Raw genomic sequence first — 23,700 nt, forward strand, 5'->3', positions numbered from 1 at the left:
TCTCGGGTGCATTTTCAATTCTACCTCATCCTTGGGTTTCCTGCTTGTTTCTCATTTGCAGATTAGCAGCTCTTTTCAGGGCTTAGTTTTTTTTTGTTGCTGCAAAGCTTTTTTTCCCTCCCTGTTAGAAACCTCTGTATTGATGTCATTTGGTTTTCACTAAAGGCTTATGTATGCTTTATGACTGGGGGATGTTCGGGGGGGGGGGGGCAAAAACAGGCTTGTGTTTGTATTGGGATGCAGAGGAATAGAAATGTTCTGAGGGCACTTGGTGTGAAGGCAGAGGCCCTTTAATTTAATGTCTTTAAAATCATTACAGAGGAATTTGGCTCTCATTTAGACTGAATTAGAAAGTAAATTCCTCCAATAAAAATTGTGCACGGAGCATTTCATAGGACATACTGTGCACAAGAACACAGAGCTCATTACATATTATTCAACACTTTTAATAATTCAAGTTGGGCTGTTGAAAGTTAATGGATTTTCGCCCTCTGGAAAGAATGAGGTAATTTCAGGTCTAAAAGCCTCAGCATGACAAAAGGCCCGCCTCGGCATTCCCTCACAACGCTCTTTAAACTGGAATCAGGATTAGTTCAAGGGTCGACTTCTTGACAAAACCTTTTAGGGGGACTAGCAAAGCATTATTGAACAATGTCTGTTTTTGTTTTTCTTCTCCCTCCCTCCCTCCCTCCTTCCCTCTCCCTCACCATAACAACTGCTCTCCCTCTCTCTCTCCCTCCCTCCCTCCCTCCCTCCCTGCTCTCTTCCAACTCCATTTATTAATTCATCATTGACTTAAGCAGAGGATAGTTATGCTGGTTTTAGAAGTCGGCTGGATTGTTTTAATGTGTGTACACAGGAGTTCATCTCATCTGTTAACAGGAGTGATAATTAAAGTGCTGGTTTTTGGTTTGGCTCCTGGCTGGGCTGCGGCAGATCGCCCCACGGGGCCCGGCTCAGCTGCAGTCTCCATTATACCCCCAATAACAGGCATCCAGTTGTTTGCTTAACGTTCATTTAGCATTTAGAAAACCTGCCCAACTGCCCTCTAGTCGTGTTCCTCTCGGAGTGCGGCCGCATACAGCTGTAATTTACAGTCAGAGAGCAGCGTTTTACCAGAACCCCGTCATTAAAGAGGCAACTCTGTCAAACCCAAACTCGCTCCAAAAGTGAACTTGGGTCTCTTCCATATTACTTGTTTAACGTGCTTTTAATGTTTTATCCTGAGCATGTCTCACTGAACGGCTCAGAATTGAATAAGAATTGTGGAGGGGCAACAACTATTCCATGATCTGCAATTATTGTGCGATATTACACGTAAAACATTCCCCTTGACACTCAGTTGATATGTATACATACGGAGATTTAAGAGGGCCGTGCTAAAAATAGCTTTTTAACAGAGATTGTAATCATTTGTATGGCAATGTTGACTTCCTGGTGTGGATATGCTCTGTGGTGGGCAGTATGCCATCTTGTGATAGAGAATCAGAACTGCACTTTTATTAAAAGAGGGCCATTAGACTATTAGAATGAATTAGGCCTACTACACTGACAAACTGCCATGTTACCAAGCACTGGAAATAGTAAAATAATTGCTGTAACTAAAAATATGATTGCATAATGGTATTGTGTTAATAATTCACATTCTGTTTGATGTAACATGTTTCCTATGAATGATATGAATAATGTATTTATCATAACATTTTGCTTGTGTTTTATGCAGGGATTTATGGTGAGTGTGATGATTTTTTACTGTTACTGTAGCAACTGTCAATTGAGTAGATATTATTCCTCAAATGTAAGCTTATAGGCTTATTTAATGTGTAAATATGTATAGATATATTGCAATTAGCTGTGCATATATAAATATGCACAGCTATTTGCAAGTGGTTTTTCAGGGACAAAAACAAAGCAAAACATTACACATAGATAAGGGGGTTTTATGCCAGCAGTTTAATTTAAAACATCAACTCTGACTAACTCTTTAAAAAGCACAGTCAACTCCAAAATTATACTTGTACAGATGTTTTCATGGTCTCATTTCGAGATGAAACACAACATATGTCACAACATATGCCTAAAATCCAAAAGAATGGGAAATGATTCATAGGATATGAATAATATGAATACTCATTCATAGGTTAAGGCATACTGGCATACTGCTGGATCTACACAACCATGGTATTGGACATTGACTCACTATTGACTCCTCATGAAAGGTTGTCAGATGCTTTCAGATCTCAAAGGTATAAAAAAAAAAAAACATCTGACATACTTTGATTTAAGAGTGGACTATCCCTTTAAGTAGCAGTTGGCTTTTTAATAAACCCCCTGTGAACAGGCTGTGTTACAGTTGACAGGCCAGTAAACACTCCCCCCTGCCCCCCCCCTCGCCCCCCCCCTTTCCCTAGCACGAGTGGCAGTGTGCTTGTGGTTTGAGAGATAAATTGTGAGTTCATAAAGAATGGTGGGCGCACGGGTCAATGGGCCGTCACCATGTCACCGTTCCCCAGCCCCCGCAGCGGGAAGCCCCCGTTAACCCGGGGGCCGGCTCCCCTTTTACCGCCCTGCGCCGCTCACCACTTCAAAAGAATATTGTGAAATGTTGTTCCATATTTCCAAGCTCTTTTCAATGGCGTTTTTTAACTGCTCCCCCCAGCCACCCCCACCCCTCCCCCTCACGCTGAGAGCACTCGCGACTTCAACAGCAAACCATTTCCTGTTAATCATTCACGCCGACTCTTCTTTGTATTACATGAGTTCATGGGTATTCACTGTTATTGCACTCTGGGCCTCGTGTGAACACCTGTATATCCCTAATCGTCTTGGAAGCTGCTGTAGTATTTTCGGCTTGGAATATTTCCCTCTAGGCAAGGACTGCGCTGTACAAACAGAGGCTCGGCTGGAGATAAATGCTGCTCTTTGTGTAATTATTGTCTGCTTTAAAATCGGATTGTTTTTGAAAAGCTCCTGTGTTTCTGAATTGCTTATTATGGAAATGAGTGTTACGTAAGAACCGGGATGGGAAAGAGCAGCAAGGACAGAGATGGTGCAACAATCTTATTATTAATCCCTCAACGGCGCTCCCAGTGGAGATGCGAGGAGGGGATTATTTGGCAAGGAGAAAACCACAGGATACAACATATACCACATTACCCTTCAGGCTTTACTCTGTGACGAAAGCCATCTCTGTTTGGGACACGCCCATATCTATCAGCACTAAAAACATTGATGATAAAAAAAAAACTAAACTAAACATTTATTGCTTGAAGCAGTCAGTAGGCCTATTAATCACTTGCTGGTCATATGTTTTATTACATTTTGTCAGACTAGTGTTTCACTGCCAGTTCTTTCAGAATTGAGGGAATACTGTATGAACTTGTTGTCTGATTGTGCTGACATGCAGTATGCGATTGGTTGATTGACCTCAAATAGTCTGTTCTGGTGACTGATGATTGGATATTTGGCATGTCTGCTCGGTTTCCATTGGATGAGCATCGTCAGTGATCTCTGACCCACTAATGCCCCATTGGCTCAGAAAAGGCTCTTCTACCTTAACCCCACCTCATCTCTCCCCCAAAACAATCGCTGTTGCTCCATTTCTCTGCCACCTGTGCCTCTGTGCAGTGGGGACTGTCCTAGAATCTACAACCCCCCCCAACTACTGTGAAAATGAGACCCTATAGTCAGATCTTGACCCCCGTTATTGAGGTCTCTGTGTTTTTTGTTTGCCCCCGACCCCCCCTGACTATTTAGGATGGCACAGGCCAGGAGGCCATGTTGTCTGAAATCACAGGTGCAGCTGAACCAGCACAGGGCGAACGCGTCGGTGAGAAACCAAGACTTGTTTAAATAAGCGCTCCCATCCTGCGCTCCCGGCAGCTTCCCGCTGCAGGTGGCCAATACGGGCACGGCCAAACACCTGAGCACAGCCAATAGCGCCGCGGCATGTTTATCTGGCCTAAAAATGAACCCCGGTCAGTACGTCCAAATAGAGGACTTTGAAATAACTCTGAGAGCTGAGGTTGTGATCACAGATGGCTTTTCAGCTGTGGCCAGGTCATTTTTTTTAGACCTCTTATTTAGTATCTCGATTTACCCGGAATTCGTTCGCTGCCATCCTATGAGCTCGATCCTCTGTTTTCATTGAAAGAGGGGACTTAATTACAGAGAGTTAACTTTGACGGGCTGGAGGGAGCGAGTTTTTTTTCTTTCTTTCTTCTTCTTCGATCGACGCTGTGGAGAGATTTGTAGTGAGTGACGAGCGGAGCGGAGGCTGATGGCGAGGGACTCCTCTCAGCGTGTCGTCACCCCCCCCTCCCCCAAATTGCTCTGGCTCTACGGCTCACAGTGTCAGTGTTAGGTTAAATTTGTGTTCCGAGATATAATCAGTCACTTTGGAGACGGTGTCAGCGGCTGACAGCGGAGCTGAGGGGGGGAAATCAGACGCGCGTCCTGTGGGATCGCCCTGGCTGTTTCTCCGTCCACGGGAGTAGGCTGGTAAACGGATCACATCGTATGGGTACTTAAGTCATTTTTTGTGTTGGGGGGGGGGGGGTTCTCCCCAGAGCGAGTTCACATTAAAGACCATCATGTCGTTTTTGGTTCATTTCCCAGTGAAATGCGTTCTACCCCCTTCCATTTGTAACAAAAGATGACCATTCCTGGCAATCAAAGGGCTAATTTATTTGTTATTTATTTATATTGTGAGAGAATGAAGGCTTGCCCAGCTAATGGCCCTTTTTTCTTGTGACTTTTTCCTCTCTTTCTCTCTCTCTTTCTCTCTCTCTCTCTCTCTGTCCCTCTCTTTCATAAAGGAACATTTAATTGCAGATTTCCTGTTCTTGGCACAGGGCCTTTGGCCAGCTGTATGAAATGTTAGTTCTACTGCTGCTGTCTATCAGCCAGCTGCTGAGCTCAATGAAAAATAATAGAAATTCAAATCTCACAGACCCTCTTGAACTCTTGAAGGCATTTCTTTTCCACCAAGGGAAAATCCGCCACTAGCTAATTTGTTAACAGAAGATTTTCTTGCAGCTCTTATTATTATCATTGGATTAAAGAGGAAGGGAGCAGTTGCCTGTTGTGTCCATACAAATATGCTGGAGAATGAGAGAGTGTTTTCGTGATGTTCTCTTGAACCGTCCTCACCTTGATGGATAGGCAATTTATTAGCACTCATACACAAGCAAAATACACAAATGTAACTAGCTGCAACATCTGATGCAAATTACTGGCTGGGGGGGGGGGGGCATTGTAATATTGTGCCATTTAAAATAGACTAAAAAGGCAGGCGAATGATAATAATAATAATAAAAATAATACCTACATAAACCCAGAGGGGTCTCCCGGGGGGTGTAATGTTGGAGTGGGTGCTGAGTAACACCCATCCAGCTCCAGACCCATGAAGATTGCAGGGGGATTACAGCCCAGAACAAGACAAGTCATTGTGCGCATTATTACACTACGCCTCTATTATATAAACACAGAGTGAAACATTACAGTGGGAATCAGGTATTTGGCAGCAGCCCGCTATTTTGATTTGAGCTGCGCCGTTGTGCAGCGTGCGCGAAAGAGAGAGAGAAAAGGAGAGAGAGAGAGAGAGAGTGTTTTCCAGTTTTAGCAGCTGTAACATGTTTAAACTCTTCTGGTAATGGGATCTGAAGATGAATGTTCCCTCTGGACTTGCTGCTTAGCTCCACCATTGGCCGGACGCCAAATCCCAGCCAGCATAGCTCTCTCTCTCTCTCTCTCGCTCTCGCTCTCTCTTATGCATGCCTCCCTGCACAGGCTGCGTCTGAGCATGCTCAGTGCCCCGGACGGCCGGCTCACCACTGCTGTCTTTGAGGGAGGGAGGGAGAGAGGAAGAGAGGGAGGGAGAGAGAGGGGGGGGGGAGAGAGAGGGGGGGAGAGGGAGAGAGAGAGGGGGGGGGGGAGAGAGGGAAGGGGAGGGAGGGAGAGAGACCGGGGAAATATCTCAATGTTGAGTAAACACAAGGGTCGGGGAAAAATAGCGGAAATTAATTCTTTTGTGGATGGCCCCTCTGATCTCAGCACACTTGGGAAAGAAAAGAAGCGAAGATGAGAGGAGGAATGAGTGTTCTGTCCCCCCCCCCCCAAAAAAAAGCAGGGATCCAAATAATTAAGACGAACATGTCTGTCATATTTAGCGCATCAGCCCCGTGAGTTATGCTCCATTCCCGTTTCCCGAATAGCGATATGTGTGAAATGTGAAATGTGTTTTGATTACGGCTGCCCGCCGCCCGCCGCCCGCCGCCGCAGTGTGGATATTTATAATTCCGCGGGCCTCCGCCCGTTCCTCCTCTGTGACTCATTAATCACACAGAGAGCCACATTATAAAAACTTCAAACCCGCCGGAGCAGAAAGTGTGATTACAGAGCTACAGTATGTATATATCCTCTCTCCTATGTCTACTTCTCTCTCTCTCTCGCCAATTACCGGCTCTGTATCAGAGGCCCTCATCGGGAAAAGACGCGTACGGAAAACAAGATAGCGGCGAGAAATAGCTTGCTGTGTTTAATTAACGGTACCGAACACAATGAGCGTTGAAAACAGAATGGCGTAACTGGGTTGAGTTATCTCACGGTGTACGGACCTGTGGTTTTTCACGCTGCTGCCGCTCCGGCTGGCCACTAGGGGGCGTACCCTTTTGGAGAGAGCTGATGTTAATGTTTGTCAGTGTAGCGGTGTACTAGGGGGAGTGGTGTGGTCTCATGTCATCAGCTGCTGGGAACAGAAATGCTTTTTTTTAATAAGAATCAAGTGTATTACCCCCCACCCCCGTGCGTGCGTGAGTGTGTGTAACTGGGTGTGATTGTGTGTGCTGTTCACTGTTTCTTACTTACTATATATGTAATTGAGCAATACAAACAATAAGGACAATGCAAGCCATTCAAATCATTGAATGTTGTGGTGATTACCAGTTGCAGCCCACAGGGTGTGGAAACTAGAGATCATTATCAAATATTTTCCTCTCTGTTCCGTATCAGCTGCAGATCATCAGATGTGTGTGTGGAAATGTGTTTTGTTTTGATCACTTCCCTCATCCCGGAATAGTTTAATGACTGTACAATGATGTGGTGAGTTTCTCAGAAGCTATATAAAAAAATTAAAAAAAGATAACCTTTTGTTAACCTCGATTTTTTTATTTTTTTATTTTAATGCTTTCGGGAAACTCCCCCACTGCCCTGCCCTTCCCTGTCTCTCTCTATCCATCCCTGTCTCTCTCTATCCATCCCTGTCTCTCTCTATCCTCCCCTGTCTCTCTCTATCCTCCCCTGTCTCTCTCTATTCTCCCCTGTCTCTCTCTATCCTCCCCTGTCTCACTCTATCCTCCCCTGTCTCACTCTATCCTCCCCTGTCTCTCTCTTTATCCTCCCCTGTCTCTCTCTCTACCCTCCCTCTCACCTGTCTCTCTCTCTGCCCCTCCCCTAGGCTCATCCTACCCTATGAGAGGTTCACTAAAGGAGAGGAGGATAAGCCCCTCCCCCCGGCCAAACACCGCAAACAGGAAGCCGGGGCGGGTGGCGGGGGGTCTGGCGGGGGCGCCCAGGAAGGATCCCCCAAGACAAAGGTGACCACCGCAGTGAAGCGCCCCAAAGAGGAGCAGAACCCCCTGCTGTTGCCGAGTGAAAAGGAGTGCTCCTCCGTTAAAGGCCTCGAACCCTCAACGGTCAGTCACTTCTTCTCTCCTTCACCTCCTCCGGGCAGCTCTGCACAAAAGCAACACACTCTCTCTCTGTTTCAAAGAAAGGAGAAAAAAAAAAACAACATGACAGGCCACTTTAGACCGGGCCTGCCTTTATCCATTTAACAAATAAGCTGTCAAGGCGCCCTGCTAGAGTAGCTGCCTGTCACAAGCAGCTGGTTTTGACATAATTATTTGAGCCGAAACGGTGACTCTTTCTCTCTCGCTCTCTGACCACTGCGCTACTGCGTGGTAAAGCCAATGGTATTTCTCTTGCCTCAGTGGCTCAGGGCTATTTTTCACGGTCAGACTGTTTCAGATACAGTGTGCTCCTCTCTCTCTCTCTCTCTCTCTCTCAGTGAATTGTTTGGGCTAAAATATACTCTGCTCGTGCTCGGAGCCTACCCTCCAGTTCTCCTCTCTGAGCCAAGACAGAGTACTGTACGGTACTGTAAATGTACGATGGCAGATGTGTTATTACAGACACGGTTTATTCTGTCGTAGAACAGAACAAACAGACGTGTTATTACAGACAAGGTTTATTCTGTCGTAGAACAGAACCAACTGGCGGTTTCTGTGGAAATACCCCACTATCGGATCCGATTGGCCATTATGTGCCAGAGCGAATGGATGCCATATTTTAGTTCTTATATAAACCACAGGCTTATTTTTATCCCCAAAAGCCAATAAATCCATGGTGATTTGCAAATGTCTCTCCAGTTAAGCGTAAATATGAAAAAAAAAAAAAAAAAGAGGGAGAGCTGTCTTTTCTGCTGCTGCTTGCTCACCCCTGCGAGGGAATGAAAATTGAGTTATTATTTTCACATGAATAACCAAATGATTACAGTGGAAGATGAAAGGGGCCGTTTGAATTTCTCTCTTAAAGTGTCAATTTTAGACACATTTCACAGCAGCTAACACGGTACATATTCATTTCGGCGATGCAGGAACTGAATGATAGGGCGCAGCGTGGAAACAAAGGGGGGCTGTTGGAAAGGCTGACTCGTTTTTCCACTGGCATGCCTAGCTCATCTGTCTGGTATGTTCTGTAATTTGAAAGCCCCCTCTCCAGATAATTGATTGTTCATTTTACAAGGGTAAAGAAAATGAAAATGGAAATGGAAAAGACGCTGATATTAGAAAAAAAAAAGAAAAAAAGGGAGAGAAAAAAAGGGAGCAAAAAAAAAAAAACACTTAACCAAGATTATAGGTTTCATTTGGGGGTGGAAATTTGGAAAGATTAAAATTCTTATGTCAGAGGGTAAATGTCAGCTAAGTTCCAGCAATTTCTCCTGGCGGGAGTGTGTTTTCTTTTTAAGAATCGGGACATTGTTAGCAGAGTTAATTCTCTCATTACGCAGAACTGAAGACAATGGAGCCTCTTGAGTGATTCATGCCACGGATCGCTGGAAGCCAAGAGTCACAACCTGTTACTGCTGTAGTCTTTGGCTCTGGTTGAACACTTCAAATACATCCTTCATTTCTCCTTTCCTTGTAAACATTGATCTGATATAATTGAATTGCTTTTCTCTTCATTGCTTTCACCAATTAAGTCATGTCAGAGCAGTGATTCCTTTAAGGAGTATTCAAACAGGGCCTTAGTTTGTAGTCCCCCTAACACCCCCCAGGACGTATGTGTGTGTGTGTGTGTGTGTGTGTGTGTGTGTGTGTGTGTGTGTGTGTGTGTGTGTGTGCATGTGCGTGCACGCCTGTGTGTGTGTGTGTGTGTGTGTGTGTGTGTGTGTGTGTGTGTGTGTGTGTGTGTGTGTGTGTGTGTGTGTGCGTGTGTGTGTGTGTATTCCTGCAAGTTAGCAGGAGCGTCAACCAGCCTGAATGGACCTGTCAGTCCACAGCCCCCTCCAGCCAAGACCCCTATGACCCCAAAGGTCACGGCCAGTACAATGGCCACAGCTGAAGGGGATGTTCTCACCAGCACTGTTACCACGCAGACAGACCATCTGATCTGCACACTTACAAGGGGATGATAGAATACCATGTATGCAGTGTGGAATATTATTAATTTGAGGGGAATGTCTTTAATCAAACTGGAATTTTGTTGTTCCCTATTTAAGTAAAGGGAAAGACAGAAGCTGCTGTATATAGTATGCCACATCAGATGAAACATCTGCAAGTCTCCATATTTGATATACTATTCATTTATATTCCATGCACATATATATGTATATATATGTATATATATATATATATATATAATTCCAATAATATGATGTATTTCTATTGGCTATTCCCTCAGCAATAATGTATAAGTAAATGGTTTTGACTGTTGTCGTTGTCTGCTAATCGTCCCAAGTCTTCAGAGTAGGTGCTTGTTTCTGTAGACTAAACACACTTGAGGATTGACTTTAATGTTCACAGCAGCATGATGCTCATCTCCCTGCCTCATTGGGCTAAGGAAGATGTGCTGCCTTCAATGCCTCTGCCACGGCATGTAGCATTGTCTGCTTGAAGAGGCTCTTTCCTGGGATTTGAGGAATGATTTGTTGCAGCTGCACAATGAGAGAACTGGTCCAGCAGGCTTTTTTATTACGCAACCCCACATCGCCTTTTATCTGGTTTGGTTGTTTTCTCCGTATTTGAGAAGGAGGGGGAACAAACCGAAGTGGCGAGCATTGTAGTGGCGACGCTAAGCCGCCAGCTTATCTCCCAGCGTGCTCAGCATGCCGGGTCATCTGTCAGCCATCTATGATGAACACAAATTCTACGTCTGCTCCAGTGATCTGCTTTGATGTCGGCCATTTGGAAATGGAGCTCCGGGTTTATTGGACCTTTATTTCTCCAGGAATTATTCCAGCCCCCACATCCCACCCCACCCCTCCCCCACGAGTCCAATTTCTGCTGAGCTTGACATCTTGAATGGCCCCTGTCCTGTCGATGGATATATTTCATTAGCTTTATGTATGGAGGGGGACTGGTTGTGTGTATGTAACGATAAATGAGTACTGTATTTACCCCATGTGTTGATATATACTGTACAATACACAATACTTATACACATTGTCCATGAGCTAACTTTGACCCCTGATTACACAACCTCCTTTCAGCATTATTGACTTTTTTATTTATCTATTATTAGGGAATTTCCCTGTTATTTTATTTTATTATCTTTTTTCCCTTTTCTGTGTAATGGCTCTTGAAATGCAAGTGAAAAGCACTTTACCAACTAAATGTGTCATTAGGTGTCAAAGCCCCAAAGAGGCTGGAACCTTTTATTATTGTTAGGGTTATTATTATTACGTTTATTCTTTTTCCCATTTCTTGAGAGCTATACGGTAGCTCTGAAATGGTAAGACCTACTGAGCCCAAATACTGCCCAATACATCTGTCAAAATCTGCCAAATACATCTGGTAGAACATTGTACCACTTGACCAAACGGTGGCGCTATACACAACATTTCACTTGAAAAGCTCAGCCACGCCTCGTCATTTGATTAAGTCTCGTACAGAGGTTCCTCTCCACCAGAAGAACATCTCTGCCTCAGGGACTGATGACCTGTACATTTGTGAAAACATATTTAACTCCTCCTGGACCACTGAACCGAGTACTTCGAAACTTGGTGTACAGCATCTATGGTCTTTAATAGTTACAACAATTGAATATATGTCTTCAACGGCATGGACACCGTGAGCAAATGAAGTCAAGGGGGGCGTGGCCTGACAACAAGTCTTTTAAAATACAAAATGGTTAAGAATGTTTACAAAACATGTAAAACAATGACATGGTATGCCAGGAGTTCACAACTGAGCCCAAATGTAAAATATTCCTATGATAGTAATATAGAAGGCATATATTCTGCTCTTCATACATTTATGTTTTCTCTTCCATGGTTCTCGAGCCACAACCATATCCTGTGGTGAGCATGATGGCTTACTGCTTTTGTCTGATAATACATGCTGACCCATGGCAGCCACGGTTTGAATCTCATCTCTGCCACTCTCTGATTTTCACAAAACTTGGTGTAACAATTCCACAGTAGGTCAGGAGATTACATCTCAGCCCAAGTTCATATGATGGCAATACAGGAAGCATACATTCTGCCATTCATATATACATGAATATAAACATGAATGGTTTTTGAGCCCCTACTAATTATAATCATCAAATATCTTTTAACGATAAGATAACGATAAAGACATAGGCTACTCGAGCCAGGGCCACACGCCACCCGACAATTCACGTTTCAGAGGAGCGCAGCACACTACTGAGAAGAATAGCAGAGAATAGAACATCTGTGCACAAAAACGATTTCAAAACGATGTGCGATCTTGGAGCAGAATTTCTTTTTGGTTTTGGTTTCTGTTAATTGTACATAAATGTAACTGTATTTACTTTCATAGAAAGTGGGAGTTTCTACAGTGTGCTTGCTTCACTTATCTACGTTGTTAGGCAAAACTTTGTATAAGAAGTGTATTTGAACATTATGTCGAGCCTCATACAGGCTATAAGGAAATACATACAGAATATCAAGATATATATCGTGTATCGCCCAAATGTCAGAAAATATCGGAATATGAATTTTAAGCCATATTGCCCAGCACTACCCCATACTCTCCACTAGGTGATGTTTAGTGCCCTCGTCGAGGAATACTTGCGGACCCAAGATGGCCCGGGTTTGAATACAGGCACTGCTACTTCACAGATCCGGTTGTGGGTGGTGCTGTGCCTAAACCAAATGTTATGACTAATACAATAATAAATGACTTATAAAGTAAAGGTGTTATATTTGAAAGAAAACGCTGGACCCCGGGTCATCATTGCTTGCAGCTATATTGATAATTATTACCAATAGTACCATTCTTAACCAGCCCTATGTTATTCCTACTCATTGTTAACTGACCCTGCTGTGTGTCTTCTAGGAGTCGGAGGACGAGGAGGAGAGGCTGCAGGAGGATATAGCCCAGGGGAAGTCCCAGCAGCCCCAGCCTCTACAGACAGACAGGGAGGTGAAGAGCGCCGGAGAGGAGGAGGAGGAGGAGGAGGAGGAGGAGGAAGAGGAGCTCCAGCTGACTGTGAAGGAGGAGGAGGAGGCCAGGAGCAGCTGTGGCCTGGAGACGGAATTGCACCGTGGGCCTCATTGGGAGAACAAGCTCCACCAGCAGCCTCTAGAGACCCACTCGCCGCTCGAAGAGGACGACGATGTATTCCCTCTGGTCACTCCCATGCTGCCCAATCACTCCCACCCACCTCCACAGGACCAATGGCAGAGGGAGCAGCCGGTGTATGATGGCTTGTGTACCTTGGTTCAGGTGGACCAGTCGAGGCTGGAGGAGCCTCAGAGCCATGTAGGTATGGTGCTACCAACACTGAAGCAAAGACCCCTCCAGTCCCCAACAGCTCCAGAGACCCCCACAGACAGAGCCGAGCTCCCCGGGAAAGAGGAGTCCTGCTCGGGCTACACTCCCTTACTCTACCCCCGGGTCCACCCCGGCATCATGTCCCCACTGGCCAAGAAGAAGCTGCTGTCTCAGGTCAGCGGAGGGATCACCCTCCCCAATCACTACGCCTTCGGCTCGCCGCCGCCCCTCATCAACACCAGCCTGGCCAACTGCAGGGCAGAGGAGCCGGCAGGACAGCCAATCGCATCCTCCCTGGGGTGTCAGGGCTCCAACGGGGACGCGGCGATGATCAAACGTCCGTCTGTGATCCATCACTCCCAGAGTTTCAGGCCCCCCTGCAGCCCCACTGAGGAGGAAGGCCTGCAGAGGGACATGTGTGGACCAGGGAAGGGAAGTTATCCCTGTGAGATGGCCCAGCACCACCACCCCCACCATCACCCCCACCCCATACTCCACCCTCAACCCCATCATCCTCACCCCCAGCCCCAGCCCCAGCCCAACCCTCCAGGTGGGGAGCCCTACCTCATGAGGACAGACCACCACCACCCCCACCACTGCATGGAGAAGGTCCCCCCGGAGATGCCCCGGCCTGGCCAGACCCCCAGCTTCCTCAGCGACTTCTACTCCTCGCCCCACCTCCACAGCCTCTACCGGCAGACAGAGCAGCACCTGGGCCAGGAGCACCTCACCAAGTACCTGAGCCGAGAGGCCTTCCCCAGAGACTGCGAGGTGGGGTTCCCCCCCACCAAACACCCAGCAGACCCCGTCGTGGCCTTGGGCTACTGCGCCCGCATGAGCCAACAGGACAAGATGGCATCCACCCCTTCTAGCGAAAGGACCACAGAGGACCAGCCCACGGACTTAAGCCTCCCCAAGTCCTTGCCTCACACTCACACCAACAAAACTCCCCCCTCCTCCTCCTCGACTCCCTCCCTTTGTGGCCTCCCGCATCCCATCATGCAGCAGGAGGTGACGGCCGCCCCCCACTATCCCAACAACCACAGCTCCAGTATGGAGTACCACCACCCCCACCCCAGGGCGTGCCGCGTCCCCCCCATGACTATGTCTACCCCCAAGCAGGTTGTGGACCCCCATCCTAGGACGTTGGAGAAGACCCTCAATGGCAGAGGAGGGGAGGACACCGCTGGGCTTGGCTACAAGATTGAGGACATCACCAGACCCCCCATCCTGGGCACCAAGACCGGCCTGCACAACGTCTGCACTGCCCGGCCACTCAAGAGGAGCCTGGAGGAGCTGGAGAGCGGACCGCCGGAGAGGAAGATCCGCGCCGTCACGCCCATGCACTCCTCCTCTTCCTCCTCCTCCTCCTCCTCCACGCCCAAGGACGGCGCTCCGCAGGGGGGCAAAGTCCGGACAGTTTCTCCCGAGCTGGAGGGCGGGCCCGAGGCCCTGAGGCCGCCCGAGCCACTCCACGCCGTCCACACCGTGCACATCAACGGCTTCATGGACACGGCACACAAGTTCTCGCCGCTCCACACGGCGCCCCTCTTCCACGGACTCTACCCAGGCGCCTTCGTATCTCAGGTACAGGACATGTGCGACAGCCTGGGGGCCGCCACCCACCACCATGGCCACGCCCCCCCCGGCTACGCCCACCACCCCCTGCAGTACTTAAAGAGCCAGGCGGTGCTGTCCCAGATGGTGCCCGCCCCCTTCGCCATCCACTCCTTCATGATGCAGAGACAGCTCATGGCGGCCCAGGCAGCCAGCAGCCCCGCCCACCACCTGTACCGCCATCCGATGGGGGCGTCGTACGGGGACCTCCTACATCACGGACTGTACCCCATGTCGGCCCTCAACCCCCAGCCTGCCTTCAGCCCACCCCAGCTCTCCTCGGTACACCCTAGCACCAAACTCTCCTAACTTAGCCCCCCGTTTCAGACAAAGGTAGAACATCCGATGATTCCACTACACTGATGACAATGATACAGTGATACATTTCCACCTAGCAAGCATGGTGACACTATTGTATACGGAGACCATGGACCGAATGCTTGAATATGGGGAACAATCTTTGTCTTTTTTTTTTTTTTTTTTTTTTTGCCACTTACATTTACGATTTGCACATTTGTTTGAACATGGTCCAACCTGGAGCTGATTGTGTCTTTTTGTTATAGTAGTTGCCATACTGTACTGTCTGATCTGGTCTGGCCTGGCCTGGCCTTGTCTGGCCCTGCCTGTCCTGGTCTGGTCCGGCCTGGTCTGGTCTGGTCTGGTCTGGTCTGGTCTGGCCTGGCCTGGTACTGGTACTGGTACTGGTACTGGTCTGGTCTGGTCTGGTCTGGTACTGGTACTGGTACTGGTACTGGTCTGGTCTGGTCTGGTACTGGTACTGGTACTGGTACTGGTACTGGTACTGGTCTGGTCTGGTCCGGTCTGGGGATGATATCCTCATCAGAGAGGACAGGAGCTCATACTGCTGGGTGTCCAAAAGATGAAAGGAGTTGTGTGACAAATCAATGCAATGCAACAGTGCAATTTTCAATCAATTGTGGACTGGTCTAGTTGGAACACTATGATGGAGCGACACATACAGGCACTGTATGGTGAACAACTGTTATAACGTTTTACTGTTAGAGAAAAATATCCTTTTTATATGAATTCTTATGTGCATTTGTTTTAGTTTTTTTACGTGTGGTAGTTAGCGTATCCATATTTCAAGCCTACAGGGGTTGATAGTAAGATGTTGAATGCAGCTTTTATTAATGAAACCACAATGGACCTGTACATTGCAGTGTGTTCTATAGTTACATGTAAATAAGAAGAACTGCTATCTTTCCCTCGAAGGAATCTTCAACTTCAGTGATAAAATGTGAAGTAGGTTTCACATGTGTCTCTCATCACCATTTGCTGACCTCCCCAGGAGCTTCACACACAAACACACACACACACACACGCACACATGCACGCACACATACACACACAGGCGCACGCACGCATGCACACACACACACACACACGCATAAACAGATGCATGCACACACACAGACAGACACTCATGCACACACACACACACACACACACACACACGCACACACAGTTAGCTGGCTTTTGTTAAATGTAGGACCGAGGTGCTTGTACATACAAAAACAAAAATTATTATTACAACACTTTGTATCATATTCACTGGCTACTGTAACTTCTGACTGCTCTGAACTGCAGATGAGTGTGTCCGGGTCGTCACAGTTGGGAGGAGGAGGTGCAATGTCAAGGACTACTTTGGAGTTAGAAACTGACTTCTTTTTTTCGGCAGGTGTTCATTTGTGATCCATTTTTACTCAGAGGACGTATTTCAGGAGCTACGCCACAGTCAAAGACAGCCGGACAAATATTAAAGACGTAGGAGCACTTAGTTAAGCACACAAACCAAGTCCTTACAGACTCTCAGCAAGAGGACAGCTGGGCTCTGAATCTGTCTGACATTTTAAAGAGGACTCTGCGATGACAGCAATCAATCGAAATTGTTTTCTTTTCTCTGAAATGAAGCTGAAAGTTTGACACGAAAAAAAATGGCTGTCATCACAGTTAGTGTACTGTATCTTTCATTTGCACAATTTGGAGAAAAACTTTAGGCCTTATTCAATCAAAACAGGTATCCGTGTTTTGCAGTCAAACACAACATTCTTCTTGACCTACAGTAGCAGAAAAGCCCATGTAATCAACAAAACATTATTTACTGTGTGAAACAAATAGGAAATTCATTTGATAATTATAATAATATGCTTCTTGCGGGAAGAATGTTGTTTTTAGAAAATTAGGACACCAGTTTTGATTGAGTAGAGCCCTTAGACATTTTGAAAGCAACTCTTTCCAGGAGTAATGAACTTCTTCTTAGTGTTGGAGAACAGAACTTACGTTTGGGATATATACCTTATTTGCTCCAACAGTGTTTGGAGTAACACTCAAGGTTGCTATGTAACATTTTTTTAAATGAGTAATAAACTGTTTTATAACAGAAGAAACGGCTGCAGTCCTGTCCAATTTTGCATTGCATTTGCTATGGTCTCCAAAAATATTGTTTATGTGTTCAAATTCTTTCCACATTATCTCATGAATAGTAAACTGATATGAATAGAGTCGGATTTGCCATTGTTGTGCCTTCATCGTGTGTTTTTTTTTTCTTTTAGGATAATAGATTCACCCAAATCATGTTAATTCTTACCCACGCTCAAAACCTATGGCGATTTACTGTCAATCTGAGATGTATTTTCTGAAAAATATAGCCATGTTCCACATGGACCACTTATCATAAATACCGCTTTCTGTGTTCCAAGGCTTATACACTATGTTTTTACAGTGCAGCCACATAAACAGAGAAATTCAGCAGCACTGTCTGGATACTGTACGGTCCACGCCTGCCGCTCCACAGAGCCCTGTGCTATAGGACACATCTGGTCCAGTTTACCATGTTCATTATAATTGTAATGAGCGCTGGGAATTTCTTGGCCCCCATAATTAGAATGTTTGTCAGGAGCACTTAAAGGACCTCTTTCAGTGGAAGATTGTCACAGCCAGCTGCACATAGGGGATACCATTCAGCCCACCACTGTTCAGGCTTTCGAAATGAAAACATGTTACGAGTCCATAGCGTCTTTTTTTGTTTCTATCTGTCTGTAAAACGACGCCCCAGCAGTCAATCTTAAGCCTTTGTTATTTTATTGTGTGGATTTGTGTAATATAAGTAAGTGTGGTAGTTTGAGGTACTGGAACTCTGGTAAAACCACTCTTGCGGAGTTGTTGGGTGAACTTACTGTTGGGTTTTGGATACCACTATACAGTAATGAGTACAGAGCCTGTTATTCTCCCTTAGTTTCCTTGTTTGATGTTTTGTCTCCATCTTACAGATGCTTTTAATGCTGAAGTTCCATTCAGTTTCCAATCGCATCCAGTAGCTGGTCTTTTCTACTCTATGATCCACTGTGTATTAACTTCATCTATTTGACGACGTATTTGTGTGCTGCTACAGTACAAGAGGGAATTTACGTATCTAAATATGACTTTGCCTAAATATTTGAAGTGGTTACTACTTCACAGACAAATGTAAACAGCAACACTTGAATGCATCATGAGAAATTGTAATTATTTTTAACTGGCTGCTGAAATATTCCCTCTGCTTTAGTTGTTTGTCTCTTCTGGCAGATGAATCAACGTTTTGTCACAGCACGACTTAATTATCCACATATTTATAGCTTTTAGACACATTCAGTGACATTCAAACAGTTGGACGTATGCCTGTTTTGTACAACAGCTATCATTGATGACATCAATGCACTGTGGTTTCCTATTGTGCACCAAAGTGACAGTGGCCTAGTTTGAAATGAGTACAGAGTGAAACCGCTAAAAGTAGGCAAGTATGCAAAGTACACTCAGAAGACAACATACAAGTGATAATAAAACATGCCCTCTAGTCGTCTGTGGTTAAATGAGACATATGGTGGTTCTCTTAAGTGAAGAGGGTCACACTATGATTGACTCTGTTTCTGACACCAATCGCTGTTTCCTTTCTTTTCAACATGATCATTATGAATGTGTGCCTCCACTGCACTCTGTGGAAATAATAGATGTTCCTTCTCCGTCACAAGTTGTTTCCAGAGTTGTCTTTAGAGACATGGTTTTATTCATGAGATCAGTCAGCGTTATATTAAAATGTCTGCTGTGTATCTCATACTTATGAATTAGTAAAATGTCATCATCTCAAAGATGAGTAATGTGGCAGAAGAGTTAATGTATGACTAACCCAGCTTGGGGGGGAAAAGTACATTTTCTTTTTAATCCTTTAATGAAGATGATGTGCCTATTACTGTATACCGTATATAAACTACCTACAAATACTGTATTTTCCTATAGAGATGAGCTCACAATCTGACTGCAAAAAGCCTAGCAACCCTGAAAAAAATCTATTGACCTGAAAATGCATTTGAAATGATTCATTGAATCCGAGCGAGAGGGAGCGCAAAAAAACAACCTTGAGCGAGCCTGTGATCCTGTCCTCTGTTTCACAAGTGCCACAGCGATTGTTCTGCTTATCAGCCCTGACAACAGTAACATAATACTCTGTTTTTGCAGAACCACTAAAACGGAAATGAGGTATTTTTAAACTGGAGCACATCTGAGCGATATATACGCAGCAGTAGCAGCAAGCCCCTGCTCCCTCTCCTTTGAAGACAGACGAGGCAGCCCCCACCCCACCCCCCCACCCCATCCCCAAATCAACCTCAACCCATTTGCTTATTTTTTATTTTTTATTTTTAAAAAGGGCAAGCTAGCACACAGCAACCAAGCAGGGAGTTTTGTATGAATGGAATGTTAAACCAGAAGAATAATCACACTCCCTCTGTGCTGCACTGCCTACGGCAGCTATGAGAAGTGGAGAGTTGTAGGAGGCTGCCCCCTGCTGGCTCAGCATGGAAATTATCATTACTGAGACATTCCTGGCAGTGGAGAACAACCCTCTGGCAAGGACAGAGTACAAGAAGAAACACATCCAAAAAAACAGGCAGAGATGTTCTATTAGCCTATGAAGTCATTCTAGGGCTGATTGGACCAGGTAGGGTCAGAGGGGAGGCTAGGATGTTGGGTGGAACGACTCTAAAACAGCCAAACGTCTTAGATGAAACCCCTCTGTTAGCCTGGTCATGTATCCCCATGTGCAGCCCATCAGTGATCTCAGACTTGGCCTGGTCTGCCAAGGTGTTTATGTGTGTGAACATTTGAAATGGTGCTCTCTCTTTCTCTCTCTCTCTCTCTCTCTCTTTGTCCTTTTCCATTAGGCACTCTCACAGAACGCAAAACACGTAAGCATTGCTCTTCCTCTGCCATGGGTCCCGTAGTCTACGTGCTCAGTGAACACAAACTCATCCTTAGGTTTCCATTAATAATGATGTCAACTCATACTGTATCTACTGTTCGTCGCTAAGCTTTCTGTCATTGCATTTTTGGAGTAATGTTTTGCATAAGAGACAGGGAGGTCGTCCCCCCACAGCTCAATTGGTCAAGGGTTATTTCATCTCAAAGAAGTCACATAAATACAGGAAATTATATTTCCTCTATTCCTGTAAAACCTTTCAACCCCCTGCACTTGCAACACACACACAGTATTGGTATATGCTGAGTGTTCTGGAGGAGCTTATTGCTCAGTGACTCAACCTTGATGAGGTCCCAGAGGGATGTTTTCCCATTGCAACTCTTCGTCATGATGAGTCATAGAAAAACTGTGTAGAATTGCAGGAAATTAAGTTTAAATCTGCAAATATTGCATGGGGGAGGGTCACAAGATCCCTCCCCATCTACAGTAGTATTGCAGTCTCTGTCTCTCAACATGGTTACGCCTGGGTGTTTTGCCACTTGTGTAAATGTGTAAGCGGTGGCCGTTTGCTGTGGTTTGATTCGTTCTTTGCCATTTTTCCAATTGCACACAGCTGCTGGTTGGAAGTTCTCATCTCTAGACAGCTGCACTCTTAACAATCTAACAATCTGTACACAACACTGGAAGCGATTCTATTCTTGTCTCCTGCCACCACAAAACATTCTTTTCACTCATGTTCTGAAGATGTACAGTAGAGTGAAACAGTATACACAGGGTAACAGTGATGCACTGATATTGTCATTGATGTAAAACCACAATGCGGTGCCCGCCAAATGGTAGCGATGCCCATGTTGTTTTCATCTGGTTGGCGCGAGCATTGCCTTCCAATTAGTTCTTTTCGCCCAGGCTGAAAGCGGGGACTGTGTTTTCAACTGAACAGGCTTTTTGGCGATGAAGGCATTCTCTAAGTATTGACTCTGGAGAACCACAGGAAAACCTCAGGCCAGGAAAAACAACTCCAGAGGAAGTGCCTGATGTATTATTCGCCCAAATTAGATTTGAACAAGCTGATTAATTCCATAAAGGGAAAATTCAAAAGACATGGAAACTTTTTAATCAAAAACATGTTTGTTTTTTTCCTTTGAACATTTACTGTTTTTTCACTCTTTCACTTCTTCAGAAATGAATCAACTTTTGAGAAACCTGTTGTGGGGCTAATGTGAAATGCTAACAATGGTTTTCTTTTTCCTGAGAATCCTATCCTTGTGGGGGACATTATCCTTCCTGATTAGAATGTATTCGTGAATGAGCTATACAATATGACATAATAGGCTGTGCATTGGAGGCTGACTTCCACTGATTCTATCAGGGGAGGCTGGTGGAGGTAGAAATCGGAGGACAGGCTCATTGTAATGCATGGAACAGAATGAATTACAATGAGTCTGGCCTACGATTTCTACCTCCGCCAGCCTCCCACTGATTCTACACAGCCTCCACCCACCCTTCCCATACTTAAAAATAAGGTTCATTATTGCTCATCTAATGGAGGGCTCTTCTTAGGGAAATCTCAACAGGACTGGCAACACAGGAGACCTTTTCAAAGCCAATCATATTCCCCCCTCTGTCAGTCAAGACTTGAGAAAATCATATTTTCACCCCCGTCTTTGTATTTCTAAATCAGTGAGACTGGACTGTCACATTCCCCTTGGAGGTTAGCTGATAGCATGATCATCCACACACCTGTATTCAAAAGGGGACTTAAGTCTACAAGCAGCCCCTACCTTCGATCCACAGAGCTGCCTCCTAGTCTAGCTTAGATGGGCATTAGATTAAAGTGCACCCCTCTCTTCCCCCTCGATGCTGTTTGAGCCACGCTGCTAAAATATTTATCCTCTCTGAGAATGTGTGAGCGCTGAACTGTACAGCTGGCCTCAGCCATGCAACAGCTACGACTGACCTTGGGACACTCTCAAAGTCAACTCTCTCTCTCTGTCCCTCTCTCTATCTCTCTGTCTCTGTCCCCCCCCCTCTCTCTCTCTCCCTCCTTCCCTCTCTCTCTTTCTCTCTCTCTCTCTCTCTCTCTCTCTCTCTCTCTTCACTAGCTCAGCCTCAGGGATGTGTGTGTATAACTGGTGGATGACAATGCTGTTTATAGCGGCGCTGTTTGCACAGGAGCGGAGGGGGCGGAGGGGGCTTCTCAGGGGATGCGACCTCAATCTTCACCGGCTTATTGCTGTGCCACTGTCACCAATCTGGGCCCGGAATCACAGCAAAATGCATTATGGGAATTCACGGGGGCCTGGGCTCTAAGAGGGTAGTGAGATATGTTTGTGTGTCTGAGGAGTGGATCACTGGGCTGGGGATGAGGAGGTGGGTTCATAGGTCGGGGTGAGACATATGTGTGAGGGGAATGGGAAAGTATTGTTACAAGTTCATGCTTTGTCAGAAGACAGTGGGCCGTTGACGTCTGCTGTGTGAGTCTCAATCCAGCTAGCCTCGACGTTCTGGGGTGTGACTTCACTTGAACTTAGAATGAAAACTTCCTCACTTGTGTCCATATATTGTCAGGCAGATATTTTCTGTTGTATCATGTTATCTGAAGGAACAGGCATACATCTCTTTGGACTAATGAGAAAGATCCTGCAGGTGCTCCAACTATTGAAGTAGATTTAAGGCCCCCACAGTGCTCTCTCTAGCTCCAACACTAGACTGTCAGATGGATATCTACTAATGGACAGCTTATCCTTTAGTTCCTCCTTGTTAAACCTCATGTTACAGTCCCTCTCCCTGCCCTGCCCTCTGGCACCACCTTGAGGCCCCGGCGATCATCGCTGGAGTGTCAACCTCCCAGTCGACAGCACACCTGTTCCCTGTCTCCACTCAACACACCTGCGACCCATTCCTAATCACCCGCCTATAAGAATCCTGCCCAGCCTTCACTCCGGCGCCAGAACGTACTGTGTATATGAACCCTTGTCTTCCTCGGATTCCCCTTGTCTACCTTCCACGGACCTAGCCTGACCCCTGCCTGTCTGATTACCCGTCTGCCTGCTCGACCCCTGCCTGTCTGACTACCCGCCTGCCTGCCTGACCCCTGCCTGTCTGATTACCCGCCTGCCTGCTCGACCCCTGCCTGTCTGACTACCCGCCTGCCTGCCTGACCCCTGCCTGTCTGATTACCCGCCTGCCTGCTCGACCCCTGCCTGTCTGACTACCCGCCTGCCTGCCTGACCCCTGCCTGTCTGACTACCCGCCTGCCTGCCAAACCTTGGACCGACCCTGGACTACTCTCCCTAGGATTATCTCTCTCCCCTACCCCTCTCCCCATTACTTTTCTATTAAATACGCCTTCGTTATGAACACAGCCAGGACAGGACTCCATCTCCAGGGTGTATGACCACCCTCGGCCCCTCCCCCCCCAGTTCCCTTCCCAGACCTCTCCGAGCCCCAATTCCCACGACGCCCCCCCATTCCCACCTCTATTCCCAGGGTCGAGGAGGAGCCGATGCAGGTGGGCAGGTCCCTTCTGTCTGCAGCGGAGCGCGAGCAGCGTTTCCGGGACCAGCGTTGCTTCTACTGCGGGCAGACCGGTCATTACATCTGGGCCTACCCGACTTGTCCTCGACCCCCCGCAGCAAAAGACATGGCTTACCAGAGGGAGGGGTCCTCACTCCCGGAGAAGCAGTCCATGCGGGAATACAATCTCTGGCCTCGGGCATCATCCGGCCCTCCTCCTCCCCGGTGGCAGCGGGGTTCTTCTTCGTAAAGAAGAAGGGAGGAGACCTCCGGCCTTGTATTGATTACCGGGGC

At 46.4% G+C, this 23,700-nt stretch overlaps 1 protein-coding gene across 1 annotated transcript in view; it reads left to right on the plus strand.

Moving 5' to 3' along the window:
* Positions 1-17,189, plus strand: part of arid5b (AT-rich interaction domain 5B) — a gene marked incomplete at its 5' end in the record, with an annotated part of 69,482 nt that extends 52,293 nt beyond the window's left edge. The window contains 2 exons of the mRNA XM_083686931.1: positions 7,457-7,694; positions 12,585-17,189. Of these exons, the coding sequence (XP_083543057.1) occupies positions 7,457-7,694; positions 12,585-14,948 (2,602 nt within the window). The 3' untranslated portion in view covers positions 14,949-17,189. The remainder of the gene's footprint in view (positions 1-7,456; positions 7,695-12,584) is intronic.
* Between the last annotated feature and the right edge of the window lie 6,511 nt (positions 17,190-23,700).

This window comes from Argentina silus (assembly GCF_951799395.1).
Source record: "Argentina silus genome assembly, chromosome: 16".
In the NCBI taxonomy this organism is placed as follows: Eukaryota; Metazoa; Chordata; class Actinopteri; order Argentiniformes; family Argentinidae; genus Argentina; species Argentina silus.